The 15026-nt window shown below is 35.0% G+C and overlaps 1 protein-coding gene across 3 annotated transcripts in view; it reads right to left on the bottom strand.

The window, feature by feature from the left end:
- Window positions 1–2723: 2723 nt before the first annotated feature.
- The window catches only part of lrch2 (leucine-rich repeats and calponin homology (CH) domain containing 2), a 154105-nt gene continuing 141802 nt past the window's right edge, over window positions 2724–15026 (bottom strand). For all 3 annotated transcript variants that reach the window (XM_043704469.1, XM_043704470.1, XM_043704471.1), the window contains 2 exons: window positions 13091–13168; window positions 2724–9622 (listed from right to left, as the gene is read on the bottom strand). In XM_043704469.1, coding sequence (XP_043560404.1) covers window positions 9503–9622; window positions 13091–13168 — 198 coding nt within the window. In that variant the 3' untranslated portion in view covers window positions 2724–9502. The remainder of the gene's footprint in view (window positions 9623–13090; window positions 13169–15026) is intronic.

Raw genomic sequence — 15026 nt, forward strand, 5'->3', positions numbered from 1 at the left:
ATGTGTGTTAGGGAGACAGGGAAGATCTACATTTTACTGTTTTCAACAGTTTTTTTTTGGAGCAGTCCAGTTCCAAAGGAGTCCCTTCAACTTCAGACTTTTGAATTTGAGGTAAAATGGCTATGGAACTCTGAAAACACTACAGCACTACATACTACTCATGATAAACATTGGTTGTGGGCAGCACGGTGGCATAGCAGTTAGCACTGCTGCCTCACAGTGCCAGAGACCGGATTCAATTTCCACCTCAGGCGACTGTGTGGAGTTTGCACTTTCTCCCCGTGTCTGCGTGGGTTTCCTCTGGGTGCTCCAGTTTCCTCCCACAGTCCAAAGATGTGCAGGTGAGGTGAATTGGCCATGCTAAATTGCCCGTAGTGTTAGGTGAAGGGGTAAATGTAGGGGAATGGGTCTGGGTGGGTTGCGCTTTGGCGAGTCGGTGTGGACCTGTTGGGCCGAAGGGCCTGTTACCACACTAAGTAATCTAATCTAACCAGCAGAGAAATTGTAAATGCAGATCAGTGGTCCTTCCATTTGCTAAAATTATACTGCTCTAAGCACGACGTAAGCTTTATCCTGGTAGCACAAAACAAACCTTTGCAGGAGCTAAGGCATGGAGATAGAAGTTAAATACTGATAACATTAATGGGGGAAAACTACAACAATGATGTAAGCAAATGTGAGTGCATCCGCTTTGATAACCCTATCCCTACAAAGGACATAACAGAACATTTTCTAAATAGTAAAAGGACAAAATCAGTGAAAATCTGAAGGGATTTTGGAAACAGATGCACCCATCATTAAAATCTTATGACAAATCGAAAATCACTGGCTCGTTCAATGGTAACCTTTGTAGCTAATTGAACGCGAGTGATAACATTATGCTGAAGCTGTGTAAAATAATACTTATACCATAGCTGGAGCAGTTTTTGGCACTATATCTGTGCATATGTAGTGCTGGCCTTGCAGTAATGATTCATCAGAATGATAACTGGACTCCAGTGTACAGATAAGGGCAGAGCTTATGCAAACTAGGATTGTATTTCCTGGAATTGAGGTACAGAATGACTGGATTAAAATTTGAGAAATTCAGAATAGAAAAGTGAGAAACTGTTTTCATTGGTTCTAGCACTAGACAGTAGTATCTTTACAATTAAAGTAAAATGTGGAAGCACTTTTGAAGAGGTGGTTGTTGAAGTTTGAAACTCATCTGCAAATGGTTAACTATTGCCAATTTATTTATTTTAGAACAGATGGAGAGATTTCTGTTAACCAAATGGTATTGTGTGATATGGAGCTAAGCATAAATCAGTCACTACTTTGTTCAGTACCAGAATAACCTCAATGGAGTTATAATGAATCAAATCTTTGAGGGCAGCAATCAAAATCAGTTCTGAGGAGTAGCCAGACTTGAAACATCGAGTCTGCTTCCTCTCCACAGATGCTGCCAGACCTGCTGAGTTATTTCAACAACCTTTTTTCCGAACACAGTCAGATTGCCATTTGTTTCTGTTATTCTTGTCCTGAACTGGACTTTTCAATCAGACAACTTGAGAATCACATAATGTACTTGGTCTTGGAACCATCCAGCACGACGGAAGGGCAGCATTGAAGGTAGAGATATGTTCCTTTTTACAGTAGTAGTTGCTGTATTTTGGGGTTTAACTGTCCAAGTGCTTTTGGGAACTTTATTGAGAGCGGGTAAGTGTTTAAGAGAGATAAGAGGAGGAGTAAGGTGCCTGATGGGGAGCCAAGTGTGTAAGGTGTCATTTGAATGGGCGAGGGTACAATGTGGGTTTCATGCCAGGTCAGAATGGGGTTGTTTCATGAGCATTCAGCTGTACAGATAACCCAAAGTTGCGTCTCCAGTATAACTATTTAGATAAGTGATTTAGAAAACTACAAAATTTCCAACTTTGACTGTGCTGTAGATTTTTGAGGGTTCCAACTACAGGGTAATTATCCATCAGATATTTAAATGAGTATTTGGAGTGTTGAGATTTAAGGATCTTGTAGCACATCTTTTATGGTACATTACTGCAACAACCATATTGCAACTGAAGAGGCTAGGCCTCTGATCCATGCTATATTGAATAACTGAGCTTTGTTAACAATATTTTACAATCAAAAACTAAAGTAATGATATTCATTAATCCCAATCCATACATTTCAGAGATAAGTTATTGATTAATGAAATTTATTTTAATTTTTAAATTAATGCAAAACCATCCTAAAAATAGTTTAGCCAGGGAATATATTTGATGTTCCAAAGTACTTAACAAAATATGAGAACATTTTTAAGTAATATTATCTATACTCTTCAGACTAGACTTCAACATTCTGTTTTACCATTATTGTGTTTAGAGGGATCGCAATAATGGCACTGTTTTTCTAATATTGTGATATTTGGATAAGCAAGCATATGGCAATTGAAAATGTATATCCATTTAATATAATTTCCCTGTATTAATGAGACCAGAGACTAATGTGGGATGACGACAGAGGGAAGAGATTGATGTTTATGGCGGTAATTTATTCTCAGAAAACTGCAGCTACAGCATAGTGAATACTAAATCACAATGTATCATATTTGTGGTGGTAGAATTAGATCCAGGCACCATAACTTTCATCAGGCAAAGTATAATCATAAACCAACAAGAGGATAGAATCCATCTTCGAATCATTTTCAATACTGCTATAACAACCAAAAAGAAGCATCAAAGAAAGACAATTGTCTAAAAAGACAGATTTATTTCTTAAACATGAAAGTTTATGAAACATACTGTACATTATAATATATATACAGTCTCAAGATTGGTCAAAGGAATCCATGCATGCAAAATGTAATACAAACTATTTACATTTGTATGCTTCATAAAAGAAAACATATTTGGCAAGTTTAACAAGTGAATTCATGGTACAGACAACTAAAGTTACAGAAATATACAAAATAAAACATTGCATGAAATAATCTGTGGAATTATAGAGAAATAGGACATTTGTAACACTTATTTACATTAGACAATCTTTTGTATTGCAAGAAACAAGTGTCCATACTAAAGAGCTTTATGCTTAGTTTGATTTATAACTGCTGCTGAAATGCCATTACTGAATTTTCAATTGCTCAGAATCTGTTTTTAGTTGCAAATAACAAGTTTTCCTCTGGTATTCTCAATAAATTAATTTTGTTTGTAAACATTTCATAAACATTTAATTTATATGTACATCTAGTAAGATAATCATAGGGCAAACTGACAAATGAGTCAATATTTCTATATGATCATGGAAGTGCATAACAGAACCTTAGAGTTTGGTGCGTCACTTTGCCTCATTTACCCTACTGCCATATTTTCTCAGTTGGAACTTCGGTCAATACAACTGTGATCTTGATTAAAACTATTTTGTTATCCATAATTGTAATTATGAACATTGAAAACCTGTTACAAGCAACATTTTTATTTTGTTTTGAAAGTTGGTGAGGTCCTCTGTTCTAAAAAAAAATTTTGAAACAGGATTAATTACAAAGAAAAAAGTTGACCTTAAATTTAATGGTACTACAAATCCAGTTTATTATTTGTGCAAAACTTTGTTCCCTAATTATGTATGAAATAGTCACAAAAGTGCTCCAGGCTCAGTGAAATGCTTCTTGTAACAAATAAGTTCATTATTCAAATGATACTCCACTGTTTTCACAAAATCAGGTATTTATACAGGAAAATATGTTTATAGGTGCATGAATGGTAAAAAGAAAAATCATTACTAAATTAGAGATCCTTCTGCAGTTATTTCACAATCTGTAAACTTCAAAATTTTATTAAAAATTAATATAAAGTCCATGCTATTTTGTGAAATAGATCTTACCCATAATTGGATTCCATTTTGACAACACAAAGCTTTATGAATTACATACCCTTCATCTTGACTCATCCCTGACCCCTACTTTCAAAGTTGATATTTTTATTTTGAAATCAACTTGTTAAGAGGTGTTACCACACGCTGAAGCAGGTAGGATTTGAACCCAGGGCTCCTGTTTCAGATGTATTACCATTATACCACAAGTGTTCCACATATTCAATATTTGATGCTAAATAATTTCAAGGCTGGACTTAACACCCAATATCAGTTTGCGTCAATAGTTTAAGTCATGTTGACAGTGCATTTCTGGAATGTAAACAAAAAGTCATACTGGGAGATGTAAAGTGACTGTAGTTGTTTTGAGCACAGCAGTAAAAATGTTTTACTTGTTCACCAAGAGTTTTGACAGTAGAATTTGTGGAAGGAGGCGTTATATCATTTAGTGCACACATTTAGAGCAGAGATGAAAGATGGGCCTAATTTGTCTATGAACAGCAAGTCTCTTCTTCAAGAGAGCTAACTTTGCTTCAATTCAAATATGATTCCTGAAATATTGCTGTATTTTCAGTCTCAATAATATGCTTATGTAGTTCTCCTTCCAATAAGTGAAACTTCCAAACAAAATACTGTACAATAGAGAGTTGTTCAAAAAAATCTGCAAATACAAGGCCTAAGTTGTGTATTGCTAACCAATAACAAGCATTCACAAATGTTATTCATTGTCTATTTGAAATAAATTTAATTTGTAAATTTTCTGCAAATCTAAGCAATTTTTGTTGCATTCTGAAGTATAATGTAATTTCATCTAAAAAAGACTTTAAAATGAAATAAATTAAAATTTATATTTCCTGAAGAGTTAAAAAGACTTAATCAAAACTTTATACTAAAATGTGTAAACAAAATCATATAGCAAATTAAATAGTTGGAATTACAAGTTTAAGCTTAAAAAAATCCAAAGCACAATTTTAAAAATTATACAAATAAAATTTATGAAAAGTTCCATTGATAAAATCAGCCAGCTTCAATATCTGTGTGCTGTATTTACTTCTATTTGCAAAACAATATATTTTCTTTTGGCAAACAAAGGATGCACTGAACTAAAACTGAACATTGTACAGTAGTTAAATGCATTTCATTTTCATCAAGTTACATTTGATTGCATCAAGGTGTCAACTTTCGGCGATAAAGTTACTACTATTGCTTTTAGCATTTCTTGAACATAATAGTCACTTGTTTAATTGTCAATAGAAGCTGATGGGAATTCTTCTAATGATTTTTCTATTCAAGTTATGATGACAGAATTTGATGATGCATCTGCATTTAGTCTACAATAACTTTAACGTCTTGATCAAAGCATCTCATAACCACAGACTGAAGGAAATCCTAATCTTCTTGTGCTAAATGGTTTTGTATGTTTTCAATTGATACTACATTAATACTACAAAAGGCATTCAAATTATTAACAACTATTTTCTGTGCTGCATTTTAACAGTTGTGGTTAAAAATACAAATACAATGGACTTTTATTACTGTCCCTTTTATCTTTCTCCTCTTCTTTTTTTGTTTTGTCTTGTCTTACATAAGCTAACGCACGATTTTCTATCTAATCTTTCAATAAGCATTTCCAATATAATGACAAAAATTTAAACTTTTTAATTTCTTTCCTCCACATTCTGGCAGTGGTCTTCAATTTAATGGGCAGTACAAATGGTTCTTTTAAAGTAAAAGGACAACTTTCCAGTAACAACCCAAGATAAAGACCCAAACACAACTTCTGTTACAAATCTTGAAAGAGAAAACCAGACAAAATTCCCAGCAGAGTTGCCCAGATTTTGTGGTGAGTTATGGTGTAGCGACCAAAATCTAATTACTGTAAGTTCCATAGAAAGCTAGCTACCTGACGAAGCAGCAGCAGTCTGAAAGCTAGTACTTCCAAATAAACCTGCTGAACTATAACCTGGTGTTGTGTGATTTTTAACAATCAAGAGAAAAGTCTTGTTAAGTACCGACAAACCTTGGTGATCTCCAATTCCCAAAGTACAAGCATAGGGCAAACAATTGGTTTTCTGCAATCAGTAACTGATGGCTCACCACCTGACCACTCCAGCAAAAGCTTCAATGAGGAGCACAACATAATACAGTACATGTCCTTAGATGAGAGCTGCTACAAAATAAACTCCATAAAGGACAAAGCAGTCTGCTTTGACATATTCCCTGTCATTGAATACAATACACACCATCTGCATATTGTGCCTGCATGACACACCATCGACAAAATACATTGACGCAATTCCCCAAGTTCACCTTTTCAAACTCTATAACCTCTACTATCAAGACTAGCACTTTAATGCAAATACCATTACCACATTGCGTCATCTTTACTTGGACATGTCACATCCTCTTCATTGTCAACAAGTCAATGTCATGGAATTCCCTATGCGGGGCCATCACAATAAGGATTAATACAGTTCAAACACAAAATCCCAAACCACCACCTTTACAGGCTAATTTGGAATGAGCAATAAATGTAACCTTCATTGATTCACATTCCTGGCAAACACTCCATACTGCACTGACATCTCAATACTGCATGCTAGTTACTGATTTATCCTTAAAGTATTTCTTTGAACCTTCATTTATGTCATTTTATATCAACAAAAATGTCTCTAGGCTTAGATGTTTAGCTAGATATTTGGAGGAAGAAGCAAGTATTTTTCTTTCTGAAGAAATTAATCAAATCAGCCCATAGTTCTGAAATAGAAAATGCAGCAATAGTTTAGTTCCTTGGTCCTGGTATCCTGAGGAATATAATGTTGTACCAAGTAATGCAGTACAAGCTACATTCCTGCTGCTAACAGTTTTTGCAGAACATATACAGTTTCAAGTTTGAAACTATTTAAAAACTTGGCATCTGGCAGTTATTTGTAGCCCTCTGAATGATCAGGAATGTGCAACAGCGCTATCTGGTTTCTAATGCCAGATTAATACCCATTAGCCAACTATTAACCTTTAAGATATAACTTTGTTAAATATGTAACAGTAGTTTAAAATGGAAACTGGGATTGCACTTGCTTTGTATAGAAAGTTGACCAACATAATGAAAATACTTCATTTCTAGAGATCTTATCAGTGAATTAAAATCTTTAGACAATAAATCTTCAAATTAAGAATTCATGATGACCCTCACAGTGCAACCCTTCCACATTTTGGATAATTGTGGCTAACATTGGCATGTTCCCAATCATTTGGTAATTGCTTGGAAAGTAAGAGGCAAAGTAAGGATGCAAGATTTCCCAAAAGTCTACTCGTAAACTTTTTTTTGGGAAGAAGGAACAAAGTTGCATACCTCAATGTGGAGACAACACTAAAGTTGAGGCACAGTACATTGTGTAGATAGGAGCATAAATTTACAGAGGGTCATGGTCAGATTATGTGGAAAGGTGAAAGGTAATGGGGAAGTGTGAAGCCAAAATAGTGCACTTTCAATTGAACACAAGTAACAACACAAAAATGAAAACATTTTCAAAAAAAAGTCTTTTAAAAATAAATTTTGCAAGATGAATCAATAGTCAACTAGTTTTCAGCCACATATTAGAGTCGGTCTCTAAAATCTGGAAACACTAGGCAGCTAGGAAGTGAGCATCTTCTCAGCAATTTATTTTCCATGATTGATGGACGTATTAGTTAGGAGGACAATTTAATAATGGATAATGGTATAAAGTATTATTTTTCCAAACTAGCATTTTCATACTTTAAATGTATTTAGTCCCCATTAGTATTCAAAGAAAACACCGGCACCTTTTGGATTTTCTCCCAGTCCTGGTGACTCCTAGTTAGTTTAGCTTGGGCCTTAGGTTTTTGGCCGAAGTCTCGTTAAGAAGCATTTGGATCTAGTAACAGCTTTAAGTCTGATGCACACATGACCAAGGTGTTGGTGAAGAATCATAAGACAAAGTGAAAAGTGAGACATACAAAAGCTTGATAGATAGAAAGAGATACTGAACAGTCTTTGTTCACAGGGGAAGGCCAGACCCTAAACTTTGCCACATTAGGAGCAGATGAAAGATTCAGTGAAGGGGAGTTTTCAATGAACGGTGAATGAGTAGCCACCACTGTGCAGATCAGCATGAAGAGGCTAGTAAATACAGAGGTTCTCCAAAACAAAGAACATGAGCTTTTGCTTAGTGACATGAAACCCAAATATGAGAAAAACATAAATCAGTCTTATGACCCGCCCATATGTAAGCCCACATTCTATACACATCAACTACATGATATTTTCTTCTCAGAGAAAGGTTGTGAAGTTATCGATAGAAAGATTTTCTACAGGTTGGAATCAGAAATTACTCTGGATGTGAAAGTGGGGACTTTTGACAGATGTCTTTTACAGCCAGTCAGTACTGAAGCATGTTTACTGCTCAAGGCCTACTCAAGACTGTGTTACAACTCACTGAATGGCACTCATCTAACATTAATATTAAGTCTCACACTAACAGACACTGCTGTCAGATACAATGTAAGGTCCCTTTGCTCAATATCCTGCTTTCGTAGAAATTAGCACAGTAAAGACTTTGCTTGAACATCCAAAGCAGGCAACAAATAATTTTGGCTCGTACAACTCCTCCTACAAAACTGATTTAAAGTTAGTTTTATTAAACTGCTTTTTGATTCTTTTCAATATTAAATGAAATACAGTAAATGTCTTATGTAAAGACATTACAGAAGCCTGAAAGGCTTCATTTCCAACTTCTTTTTGTGCCATTAGTAAGTCCTACATCATTTCAGTAAAGATAAAATATTGCGGATGGTGGAAGTCTGAAATAAAACAAAGTTCTGGAAATACTCAAGTCAAGCATCATCAGGTAACAGGTTACAGACCCAAAAGGTTGACTTGGTTTGACTTCACAGTGGCTGTCAGATCCTTTTGAGTATTTCCAGCATTTTCTGTTTTTATTCTAGTCTCTCACAAATCTGGCATACTTCAAAAATTCAAGTAGTCTGAGCTAACAGGAACAGTCATGGAGGTCTTATATTTTAAAAAGGCTCAATGGCACACAATATATAAAAAAAAGTATGAACCAGTTGTTGAATCCGACATAGAAAAGCTAATAGCCCTGAGAAAACAATGGCACTAGTGGGCACCAATTAAAGTAAAATTTACTGACCAACTCTTAAACCTAAACTGAAGTCACAAACATAACACAGCTATAAAAAAAAGTCATTATACAAAAACCAAAAGATCGTTAAAGCATTGAAAATCTTTTCTCGTGTTAACACAAGGATAAGTTTGATTAGAAATGAAAGTTTGTCGAGCTAGTGGGAGGGGGAAATAGCCTGAATACTATGAATAATTAAACAATGTTGTGAGAATGATTTTTCCTCTTAAACCTAGATAGAAGAAGCTTCCTATCTGATGACAGAGATCAGGAAAATGACAAAACATCTTATTCTGAACTTTGTAGCATGGCAGGTGTGGCTTGCTGGATGTAAATACAGTACCTGACAAAACAGATAAACATGGATATTTAATCCAACTGCTGGCTTAAGTAGTGAGAGCTTTTGCATTGGATTTTAAAAGAAAATGGCTTAACTATTATTTCAACAAATACAATAACTTATTTTAACCTTGACTGTCAACCAAGAATGTTAATTACACAGCAGATAATTGCGTGTGTTTAGATGTAGGTAGTTCAAGTAGAGCTTGCACTGTAGAACCCACTTTCACCAGTCCCCTTTCTTCCAATATATGATGAGGAAGACAAAGTTTATCCTGAAATAAGGTAAACAAAGAATTAGATTCAAATAGAAGTTAATTCCACAAGTGTCTGCATGCCAAACGCAAGTCACCTCTCAGGAGATCATGCAGTTGCTCAGGCATTCCCACATCTCACATTTAATTGGTCTAGAATCTTTTTCATTACTACTTGTGTATCCAATACATTTAAAACTTATCTACTTGGTTACTCAGAATTCAAAGCCACAAGTTATATTTACCTGTGAAAACAGAAATTTTAATTTTCACTAAATCTCATTTTTCACGATACATTGTTATTTATTTAGTACTAAAACAATTCTAAAATTAATGAGATGCCTGGCAAATCGATTTAAATGGCATTTTTATAGCAATAGAAGAGATGTTAGTCAGAAATGCACTAGTAGAATCAACAATGTAAAACCTGAAACAAAGTATAGTACAGGAAGCATTTATCTAGTGTAAATAAAAGAAATTTTCTCCAGTCAAGTGTATACTGGTCATCTTTCATCTCCAAACGATGAGTGTTGGGGGTTAAATGAGGCACAACAAGAACTATAAGAATCAATAATATTTTCTGATACAAAATGCATAATTTAGATATTTCTTTTAAATTAAGAGAAATTAGTTTGAAACCATCTTGCCAAAAATACATACTGATAGAGGCAAATTTACCCAGGAGCATAAGATCGAACAGATTCTAATATCACCTTAGAAGTTCATCACTATCTTCAATGAAAAGCACCATTATTCCACAGGAGGAATAATCCACCATGCTAATTTGCATCACAAGATTACCTATGTTCCAGATACACTGCTAACTATGAGTGTAAAAACTGATTTATTCCATCAATTGATTCATCTAATTTGACTAACTTACCAACCAAATGACAAAATTCATAAATTAATCTGATTAATTTATATTCAAATTAATCATGGGTCCGTCAAATAGTGATTCACAGGTCAGTTAGTGCTGAACTATAATGACAGAGCCAAACTGCCTCTGTAACCTCCATAATTTATCGTCATTTAACCAGATCTACTAGATTTGCATACTTAATGTACAGACGCAATTGATTTTAATTATTAAATCGATTAAGAGTTATTAGTTCATGACCTTAGCAGTTTTGCTGCTACTTTTGGGATTTATCAAGAAGGGCCAATTGACTCCCTCAACACACTCCAACAACAGGTTGGAACTCAAGAGTGCTAACATAATTTCATAAGTGAGCAGAATACTTCAAACTAAACATCAGTATCATATTCTTGCTGGTAGAGTGGGCAGCAAATCCAGTTCCCCGTTGTGGAACTGAGCAAGAGTCATGGGTTCATTTGACATTCAATTCCATTACTGACGATCTCTACTGAGTTCAACCAAACTTTGCCATGAGATATTTGAAGAAATCTCCTTAGCATAACAAAATTGTTTTTGCAGCAGAGCATGTTGCTCAAAATAATTTTCCCACATAAGTACGGTCTAACTAAGTTTTATTTATTAGCTTGCATAACATAGCCTGCCATTTCCTCAAAAATGACTGAAGAAAGCTTTATTCTCGCTTGAAATGTTACTCTTGGATTATCTTAGTTATTTCTTGATTTAGATATTGAGCTATACCATGGGAAGTATGATAACCTTTGAAAATGACCATCCTGGTAACCTAGTTATGTACTTTGTAATTGATTGAATCACTTCATTTAGTGCACCTGTTATGAATGGTTTATAATCACCTGAATACACCATCTACCTCATGCATCATGTCTTTGCTGTTCTCCATATTGCCAGAGCTTTCTAAATATCAGGTGAAATTGAACGCTCAAGCGACAAGCTGATGCCAATTATAAACAAATTAATCAAAATTAATTTGCCTGGGTCAATGTCTCACCTACTCTCGACAGGTGTACTAAAATTTCTGAACGGGTTGATTAGAAAAAAAAATTAACTTGCAGCCTCCCAACCAAATCTATAATGGACCTCAAAATGCAGTAGCTTAAAAATGTGTTGCTAGAAAAGCGCAGCAGGCCATGCAGCATCAAAGGAACAGTAGAATTGACGTTTCGGGCATAACCCTTCTTCATGCCCGAAACGTCGATTCTCCTGTTCCTTTGATGCTGCCTGGCCTGCTGCGCCTTTCCAGCAACACATTTTTAAGCTCTGATCTCCAGCATCTGCAGTCCTCACTTTCTCCTCAAAGTGCAGCAGAAAATTCAGATCATAAGAAATCCTGCAGTTTCTACATGCAGTACAATAATCAGTAAAAAAGTAGATAAACAAAATCTTACTAGAGAATTAATGCTACTTTTATAATTTTTAAGAAACTAATTACACCATCTATTCTCAGGAAGTAGCCTTCCCGTTGTTTGCTTTTGGATTCAGAAGATTGCAGTTTTTATACTCTAAAGATAATGTAAATATATCGTACAAAGGCAATGCGTCAGGAGCTAGCCGAATGTAGAAAAATGCTGCAAGGGGCACTAGTCAAAACTACTTGCGGTTTCTGGAAGTAATAAAAACAAAAACATGTTGAACTGATACAGCTGTGTGATAACTCTTGAATAACTGTCATCTGTCCAAATGAAGAATTTTACTGGCAGACTGACAGCTCATTCCAGAACTATGCCACTGGAGGCTCATACCATTGTGACTTAAGATCTCGAAGAACGAGTCGGCAGGTCACCCCACTGAGCCTCAATATGATTATACCTAGTAAGACTGTGGCCTTAACTCAAGGATCTTTTCTTGCCTGATCCCATAATCCTCACCATTCTTGCAGATCAAAAATTTGCCTAACTTAACCTTGAACACTTTCAATGACTCAGCCTTGACTGCATTATGGAAAGAAAATCCCCAAAACCTACAACTCACAAAGAAAAACTGCCTCATCTGCCCTCCTATGTCTAGATTCCATCATGAGGAAAACAAGTTCTCAGTATCCACTCTAATAAGCTCCTTTACTATCTTGTACGTTTCAATAAGATCTTGTTTTTCTTAAACTCCAAGGAATATAGGCTCAACCATTTCTCGTAAAACAAGTCAACCTTTCATCCCATGATTAAACCTGTGGAACCTACTCTGGATCGATTCCATTGCAAATACATCTTCAAGTATGTGGATGAAAAAATACACAATACTTGAAGTGTAGTCTCTCTAAAGCACTGTGCAGTTGCCTATCTTTAAACTCCACTGCTCGCAATAAATTCCAAAATTGTAAGCCAGAATGTCTGAAACAACTGTAAAAGAATACCAAAATGTCTTAAGTCGATTTTACAACACTGGAAATAACTCATCATGGAAGGCATAACTGTTATTTGGAAAACTGTAGACTTTTCCCCTTATGAGGTGTGATTGAATAAATCCCCTCTCAAACCTCAATCTGTGGTAAAGCATTCCAATTTCAAATTCAGGCATTGAGTGTTAAATTCCAAGCTTTCAAACAGCATTTTTACAGTGTTATGTGGCTTGCACCACACAAATACACTATATATTACCTCTGGAACCCCCAATTTTCTGCAAGCTTCGAGAAAATTTTCAACATTCCTTCTGCACTTTGCCATACTCAGTTTAGGCTAGAAAGTAAAGAAAATTAGGTCATTTCATTGCATATCTTTTATTTTCATAAAATATGTACAAGGCTGCATTAACATAACCATTACAATTTGGTACATATTAATTGACTAATCAATTTAAAGCATCTGAGACAAAAAGAAACTCTCTGGTAAGAAAATTTAGAACACTCATTCTTCACTATTTTGCTGGCAGATCATAAATTCAACATCCACTCCGCAAACAATGTAGACCAAGGAGTGGCTCTTGTATGCAGAGGAATCATCCACATCTACACAATGAAAGCTCCATAGGTCTTACATTTTAAGATGATGATCTCTAATTCTTCTGAACTCCAATCAATCCACACATTACCCATTCATACTTTCCTCATCTGATACAGGCTTCATTCTCAGAATGAGATGAACCTTCTTTGCCCTGCTTTTAATTTAATGAAGTTTATGAATGCACAGAAGTTCTTCCTTTCTCTTCGTTTTTTTTTATCAGAGTCATTGGACTCCATATATTAACTCTGTCTTTTTGATAGATCTTTCCAGACCTGCTGTTTCTCCAGAACTATTTTTGTTTCAGATTTCCAGCATCTGCAGTTGAGATTTTTAAGCATTCCACTAGTTTGCACACAACAGGATTAACTTACTTTTGAAGTTAAGTTTCAGATCACTTGTTAGATGAACAGAAAACTGATGCAAATGTTAAGTTCAGTCTTCATTTATCAGTCTAGATAATAATCATACATTTTTTTACCTGTATTTTCATTCTCTTAGAAGGAAAATTACTCAATACTCAAAAAGTGATAACAACTGCAGCCACCCACGCTATTCTGACTGCATCACCTTCCCATGATTACTGTTCTCAGTATGATAGATGTTGTACAATGGTAAATTTGATGTCTTTCTGACACTATTTGCAACACAGTAATGATTTACTAATCGACATGCTGTAATTTCTAAGAATTGAATGATTAGCAAAAATAATTTGGCATTTTGTAACTTGCAACATAGCAGAGCAATAAATTTCAAATATTTTTCGCAGAAAAATGCTTGTTATGACCTGCCAGTTTTTAAAAACATAATAAAAAAAGTTGCATCTTCTTCAGGAAAATTATATTTGATCAGTTAACAAAAGTTAATATCTTGTCTTTCGTCCATTTTTACTACAATTTAATAAAAGGTATTTTGCAAACGTTTGACAAAACATGCCAATTTGGAAAGTATAGAGGAAATGAATTTCGCAGGGATAGCAGCATGAAGTCCACCTCAACTACTGCAGGAAGACAGGCCCTATCCATGGCCATTTCGCCAACTGTCCTGCCCTTCTCAAACTTGAATATATTTCACATCTCAGAATTTTTGAGTGTAATTTTGTGCAATCTGATTTAACTCAAGTGACTTGGATGAACATGAGAGCCAAATAGCCTGACAAAGGTTCACCAATACCAAATTTGAACTGTTTCTTTCTGAAGCCAGAACAGTATGTTTAATATTTTCTATTTTAGTCCAAAATCTCCAATACTTTGTTTTTGTTCCTATAGATTTAAGATGATTGGCAGAACTAGTGGCAACATGAGCAAAAATCTTTTATGAAGAGAGTGGTTAAGGTGTGACATGCATTGCCTGAGATTGCAGTGAAGGTAGAATCAATAGTGTCATTCAAAGCAAAAATTGTAAAAATTATTGGAAGAGAAAAGTTTTGCATTGTTGTAGGAAAAGGAGAGATATGGGTGGAGGTGAGTTGCATTAACAAAGAGCTATCACAGACATGTGACTCACCTTCTGTACTGTTATTAATCTATGCTTTGAATTCTATGAGTTTCGTGGCATATTATGCCATTTCTTTTGATTTTATCCCTCCCAGAAATTT

This window comes from Chiloscyllium plagiosum, chromosome 15, assembly GCF_004010195.1.
Source record: "Chiloscyllium plagiosum isolate BGI_BamShark_2017 chromosome 15, ASM401019v2, whole genome shotgun sequence".
NCBI lineage: Eukaryota > Metazoa > Chordata > Chondrichthyes > Orectolobiformes > Hemiscylliidae > Chiloscyllium > Chiloscyllium plagiosum.